Source organism: Apostichopus japonicus, chromosome 10 (assembly GCF_037975245.1).
Source record: "Apostichopus japonicus isolate 1M-3 chromosome 10, ASM3797524v1, whole genome shotgun sequence".
Classification (NCBI taxonomy): domain Eukaryota; kingdom Metazoa; phylum Echinodermata; class Holothuroidea; order Aspidochirotida; family Stichopodidae; genus Apostichopus; species Apostichopus japonicus.
This window is the reverse complement of record NC_092570.1, coordinates 14,529,910-14,536,991: the sequence shown is the minus strand read 5'-3', so window position 1 is coordinate 14,536,991 and position 7,082 is coordinate 14,529,910. Positions and strand designations below refer to the sequence as shown.

General features: G+C 35.5%; 1 protein-coding gene across 1 annotated transcript; it reads right to left on the bottom strand.

The window, feature by feature from the left end:
• Positions 1-101: 101 nt before the first annotated feature.
• Positions 102-5,843, bottom strand: LOC139974817 (sperm axonemal maintenance protein CFAP97D1-like). Its single transcript, XM_071982260.1, has 5 exons — positions 5,614-5,843; positions 5,036-5,116; positions 4,021-4,139; positions 3,120-3,342; positions 102-2,503 (listed from the first exon to the last, which is right to left on the bottom strand). Exons 1-5 carry the CDS (start codon positions 5,704-5,706, stop codon positions 2,318-2,320), a joined length of 702 nt encoding a protein of 233 aa, XP_071838361.1. The 5' UTR covers positions 5,707-5,843; the 3' UTR covers positions 102-2,317.
• Between the last annotated feature and the right edge of the window lie 1,239 nt (positions 5,844-7,082).

Sequence of the window (7,082 nt, the reverse complement as noted above, 5' to 3'; positions counted from 1 at the left end):
ATTTCGAACATGTTTTAAATCAAGCTGCAGTTGTTCTTGTTCTCTTTAATGCGATGTTGGTCATTAAGACGTAATGCGTCTAATCTATATAAGCTTATTTCTTTATCAAGATTTGACAATCTTATCAAGTGTGCACTCTTAAACTTGAAAGGAAATTGTTAGTATAATTCCCATTAATCAATGTGTTAATGTAAGTTGTTTGCGTGTCTACTTGTTGGAGAAGAAAAGGAATGCAAACGAATGTTGAATAAAGTTCAGATTTGAATCTTAATAAAATTTCTTCTTTTTCTTTTCTTTCTTGAATGTTTGAGTTCATGTAAAGGCCAACATTGAAATTGTTGGGGAAGTTTACACTTCTGGTGCATGACCATGGCAACCTCCAGCATACAAGATTGCACCCTCAAGGTAGCATACTCCCATTACAAGCCCCATTGACTTACACACTAAATCACAAAAGTAATGTGTTCTCTAAGTCTAGCTGAACGCAACCCATCACCAGATAGCTGACAAGTTGGCCTTTCATGGCACCATCAATTTTCCGTATCATGACCATGTAGATTTTTTGCTATCTGAGCCGGAAGTGAAAGCAACTTTTTCAAGATTCGATTGGATGCTGTTCTATGTTCATGAGGAAAAGTCAATTCCACCTGTGACTACTACAAAAGATTTTTAATAATCAAATTGATTGAATTAAATTTTGTCCTCCATGGACATTCCATTATTGCAATAAATATTGTCCTTAAATGCCCAAATAAATAAACCGATTTCACAATATTGATTGCAATAATGGAATGTCTATTGAGGACAGAATTGAATTCATTTATTTTGACGTTTACGGTATTTTGGATTTAGATTTTCTCTAACAGCAATATATATCCAACAAAAACAAAAATAATTAATTGCAAAAAATTTCTGTTACATTTTTTGTCTTTATTTCAACAATTCAGCATAATTCTATCTCGTATCATTCATTTCTGCTTAATAAATAAATAACAAATTAATGCATAATTAAGTATCACAAAAGTAACCTTAGCAGGTACATTTCCAAAGCAGACATGATAAATTTCTGGTAATATAATTTAAATGAATATTTATAAGCACCACATGTTTAATGATATGTGGTAAGATACTTTCCCAATTTCTTATTTTTTCAATTATTATGTCACCTGATTATAAAGTGGTTGTTTATCCACCAAACAAGCCTACAACTGTAACCATGGTGACATAACTGTTGCTAAGAAACTGTTGCCCACTGAATACATGTGTGTTTCACCCAGCAGAAATCTTAAAATATTACATAGGAAAGTAAATTATCCTCTGGTTCTTGGCAAAAATCCTTCAAAAAGTTCAATCTTAAAAAAAAAAGAAATTGAGGAAATTTTTACCTGAAGTCTCCTCTCCTCTTTGGGATAACTTATAAACTTATTAGTTGAGTTATTCTTGGCAGCATAGACCAGCTATTTACTCCAAGATTGAATGACATCCCCTGACTTAATAGCACTTTTAATTACTATGGATGATAGTTTCCTTAATGTTAAATGAAAGAGATCGGATCATGCAACATTTCTCTCATCTTCTAAATCTTATAACATACTGTACATTATTTATTTGCTGACTTTTTTGTTAAATTAAGTATTCAAAATTTTGATGACCTAATGGCTTTAAAATTGCTAAAATGATTTTAAACTCATGAAAACTTATAAAATCTAAAAAAAAGGCACACCACTTGGGGAGCAAAAATATGACATATACCGTAAACTTTACTAAATACTACAGGCTGTTTGAAAAAACTTACTCCCAATGAGACTTGAGCAGTGGACTAACAGGTAACTTCACAAAGGATGTTGGATGTAGAGTCATCTTTCCTTGAAGCACTTGTAAGCCGAAACCACCAAGGAGATTGCAAAGTTATGCAACCATTCAGTCTTCCCTTCTCCATCAGTAACTGTTAAAGGTGCTCTCCAGGAAGAGTTCATGGAATGTCTCTATATTTTGTCCCCATTGACCTTGGTTCACTGAATTGTCAGCCACAGTTTTACTTGTTTACTTGAAAGCTGTGAATTCCTCCAAATATTCACTTTTTCAGATAGCAATATCAGTGTGTGCTTAAAAGTTTGGTCTATCTAGCAGATTAAGTGTCCATACTGCTACTCTTTAATTGACACCATCCCATTTGACACCATTGTTATAGGATAGTTGGTTCAACATACTGATTTTCTTTACTCGACACCCACCTACCCTTCCACACATTCCACTTTAAGTTGCCCCAGCATCCCCCGAACCCCCCGCTGCCCTGTTTTAAAATCTTACTGGACTATTATCCTGTGGTGGCCGCTTCTTCAGCTTCTGTCTCTTCCTCGGACTTGTCTTCATCTTTTTCCTCGGACTTATCTTCATCTTTTTCCTCCATCTCTTCTTGCTCTTCTCTCGCTTCGGGTGATTTCTCTTCACGACTTTTCGTCCTCTTCTTTGATTTACTCTTCTTAGAGTCTTTTTTCCGCCTCTGCAAATCATCAAAAGATTTGATTCTTATCTTTTCAAATATTTCAAACAAAATGGACACTTTCTAATCTCTCACCTTGATTGGTTACACATACAGTACCTTCTAGTTACAGTAGTTAGTATTTCTAAAATCATTTTTCTCACACTGTTGTAATTATTTTTTTCTTGGATTAGAGATTTAGAAAATTTGGCATTTGCAGATCTTCAATCACCATGGTTTCGTATAACTGCATTCAATTTTTTTTAAATTTGTAGTCCTTTGAATAACTTTCTTGATTACACGTAAAGTACAATCCACTTTTGATACATTGCAGCACATAAAACCTTCTTGTATAATCATGTTCTGGAATTGAATGTTTAATACATTCCTGAGAATAACTCTTTCTTTCTTGGAGAGAGATTGTAACGATTGTACGTTCTGAAAGAGCGCCATCACAGTTGTCGTGCCTAACAAATGAACTCATCATGATGTCATCGCTAGGGACTGAAACAGAGGATTACTACAACCAAATTTTGACATTGATTACACATATACTTGGAATCAAATCGTGAAATTTATAGCCCTTTTAATTTGAATATCCTGTTAATGAAATAAAAAAAACATTGAAATGACTTACCTCTTTGAGTTCTTGTTTTCTCATCTCTTGTTCTTGTTTCTCTAATTCCCACCAATCTCTGGGATACCTTGAGACGTTATCCATAAAATTTTCATTCTCTTCCCATTCTTTGTCCCATTCCAGATGGTTGTACTCTGGCTCTCTGGCAAGGATTCGTTTCAATATTTCTTGGTTCTCTTGTGTCACTCGTATCAGCTCTCGCCTTCTCTTTTCTTTGTTCAGGCTGAAGTGACCAATGAGAGCAAGTGTTTCATTAATGAAAATAATACTGTGAGAATAGGACCTCAATGATGTTTCTATAGTAATCCCACTGAGATTGATTTCCATCAATTTTTAAGTCAATATATTTTTTTCATTGATGACTCTTTTTTCACAGCCATTACATGATGACAGGGTGAGGGGGGCAGGGGCAGGGGGTACAGCCTTGAGGGGAGGTGAAAGATAAGATAAAGAATATTATTTATTCTCACTTCCAAAATATCCTGAAGGAAAATTGAGAAATTTAAACAAAATTGACCCACAGGCTTGACAGCTGGCTCTTAGCACACCTGTCAACATCCAAATGTTGATTGGTTTATTTTATAAACATTAACACAGTGACTTGGGTGAGTCAAATGATTGTTAAGGAAAAGATTTAAGCGCACAAAACATAGTACCTTGCTACAAATCTGAAATAAATCTTCCTTACTCTATTAAAGCTGTATGTGAGAGCTCCACCAAGTTCACTAACTACCAACCTTTTTCATTGCATTTAAATTATCTACAACTTTGTTGGAATCACCTAAAAAAAGCTGCATATTTTCTAAAACTTTCGTAGATCTAACTTAGACGCTCACCAAAGTTAGGAAAAAGAGAGAACATGTCCGCTGAAATCCGGACGTATGGTAACGGCTATACCTACCTCCTTGATATGTAATCGTTGTGGTTGTCAACTCTGCCTTTTGTTCTCATAATCTGTGACATCTTTTCCAGCAAGATTCTGTTGTCTCTTTCAACTGTCGCTAACCGTTCTTCCTCAAGCTAGCAGGAAAGAGAAACAGACGACAGTTAGAACAGGTTGCTTATCAAAGAAAGAAACAGATCCCTATATGCTCTGAGAGACAATTTTTCCCTTCTCCTCCTTCCTATCATTGAATTGTGTACTTCACTGCTTCACTCTTTGTGATAGACTTTTTTCTCAAACATAAACAGGATGTATTATAGATATTACCGTTGTAACACAAAACAGTAAAAATAAAAACATTTGGGGCGTTATCTTAAACTTTAATGTTCACAACTTCTCATGCCCTACTTCTTCTGTCTCCGAAACCTTTTATTAACATTTGAAATTCAAGAAGCATTTTGCATGACCCCAGATGACCTTTAGAAGCCCATACAGGCAGACGTAGAATCTCATTATAAACAACTTCAGAATAGTTTACAAATTTGGAGTTCATGTTCAACTTATTGTAAATAGATTGGATTGTTTAGGAAACCTTGCTACTTATGTAACATTTGAAACCGAGGTTTTGTTACACAATGTTACTAGTTGCTCTGTTTGTGACAATGTAGTGTGAAAGTACCATGCAATGAACGTTGTTAGGTCCAATGATAGCTACAGTAGGCTACACCTTCTTGAAGACAAAATTGGTTATCTACGGCAACATTTGGGCCTGTATTATTATTTTATTGGAACTTAGATCTAGAAGACTATCATGCTCTCAAAATTTTGCTGAACATCAATGATTCCCTTAGAGAAATTTTATATGGTGAATCCTGGGAGGAAAGCGACACAATTCATATAAGGGAGAGATTAAATTGAACAACTTTACAACAAGCAAAACTATGGCTTCACTGTTTGGTCAACCTTGTGAACCCCCTCCCTGTCCCAACCGTGCCGACCCCCTCCTGTTCCAAGGTTCATATTTAATTCTTACCTGCAATTTCTTTAGTTTGAGATGAAGATGAACATAAGTTGTAGGAGGTTTGGTGTCAACCACTGATTTTGCTTCTCTGACCTGTCAAGAAATGATGAGTAAAATGTTAACACTGGTTCAAATGACTTATCTTACATCGGGGCAGGATATGACAGCAATATTGATGATGTTCCAATGACTTCGAACAGATCAAGCGAAGCAAAAGTTTTTTTCTAAAAGCTAGCACTCTGCCAATCTGTTGCACGATTAACGTCATTTCAATCATAACTCTACTAGGCTATTTGTGGTGAGTGGAATACGACAGGAGTTCACCTGTTTCAAGTACTGTTCTATGTACTGAACTATGTTACAGTAACTCTCTCAGACAAAAAAGTTAGTCTTATGAACAGGGTCGAATTTGACTGCGTTTAGCAAAATATTATCACCTTTACACTACACTTCTGTGCAAAACGAACTTATTACCACACTTCGTGCGGGGTTTTCTTTACGTTGCTATGATAAAATCATGAAATATCCCACATTTGCGATACTATGTACAGCGTCATATTAGGTTTCCAAGAGATAAATTAATACATTACCTTATCACGGTGTTCATCGTAGTATTTGCGATCCCAACGCTCCTTCAAAATCCTGCTCTGACAGGGTAAAATGGACTGGTATGATTTATGCATCGTGAAATGGATGGAAGATGTGTTTGCAAAAATTAGAAATCAAACTGAAGCATGAACTATAGGCTTTAAAATATACTGTCCTGACAATAGTTTCGTTCTGGTCAAACGTTCGTACCTGTTTGTTGTACCTCTGTGTTGCCAGCAGTTGGTACGAAGGTCCCATCTCGGAATGTTTACTTGATTACGTCATAGGTATCTTAGCAACAACCAAATGGTCGGTAAGCGTAGATCAAACAAGTGTCACAGATGGTAACGTTGGTTCGCCAGAGAGTAATGGAGATGGGTTGGAATTTTCCTCGGTTTATGCTAACGTCTATCATATTTGTAGAGGGTAGTGCCTCCCCCCAATTGTTAAACTGAAAGGGGAAGTGGGGGAGGGTTATGATTTGTCTCCGCCAATAATTGCTAGTGGTTGCATAAACAAAGAAAACAAAAAATGCGAAAGTTTTAATATTCCGTTTCAAATGATCTCAGCATTAGGACTACTATGTTAAATGAATATTAAAACATCTGTATCGTATACAAGCAAATTTCGAACACCTTTTCAAAGTCATACGTACATCGTGTTGCAGACTTAACGTGTCAATTTTAAAGTACGTGCATTACATGAGTGTTTATAAATAAGTACTTTATCTTATTCCTGAAATTATTGTCACCATATATAACTACAGGCGTATGTTTCAGTCCACTCGCCTATAGAACCCTTAGGCGTTTGTAACTAGTAGAGGTGCAATTTCCGTCAGTGCTGGATCACCCAGCTGGAAAATGGAATTTGTATTAACAATAAGAGTACCATATATTATTCCATATACCTCATAATCCGTTAAATGTTCAATCTTTCATCCCAAACTTTCGATAAAAAGGCAGAATTTCTTAACACTAAGTCGCAGGAAACACCGAATTTTTCACTTCAATCCTAAATTTCGAAAATGTTTATATTAGTAAATAGTTCAACAAGTTTGGGATCAAAAGTCCACAGTGTCGCAAAAGTTTGAGGAATAAGTCAGGATGGTGCTATGGACAAGTCGTAATTTTGAAAGATATATTTGAAGGTTTGAGATAAATAATCACAAAGAAGAAAGTCAATAGTTATCTGCTTGAGATGATATGCGCGAACACTATTGAGATAAAAAGTAGCCGACATTTCGATACAAAAAAAAAAAAGAAAGAAGAAGAAGAGAAAGGCATTCCAGAAAATTTCTAAAGTTAGAGAATTTAAACAAGTCGAAATTTTGAGAGATAAACATTGTTCCGTCGTGATTTCGATAAAGAAGGTAAAATGCGGACCCTTAAGAATGAAACTTCCACTTTTTATTTCTAACTTTCGACCAGAAATAGGCCGTTCTCGCGTATGTTACGTTACTAACGTTGAGAAA

Excerpts from the sequence above, each read along its gene's own strand:
- LOC139974817 (XM_071982260.1), bottom strand. The coding sequence starts at position 5,706 with ATGCATAAATCATACCAGTCCATTTTACCCTGTCAGAGCAGGATTTTG. Across the intron at positions 5,117-5,613 it reads ACGATGAACACCGTGATAAG|GTCAGAGAAGCAAAATCAGT; the intron begins GTAATGTATTAA and ends ATTTCTTGACAG. Across the intron at positions 3,343-4,020 it reads AACGATTACATATCAAGGAG|CCTGAACAAAGAAAAGAGAA; the intron begins GTAGGTATAGCC and ends TGGTCACTTCAG.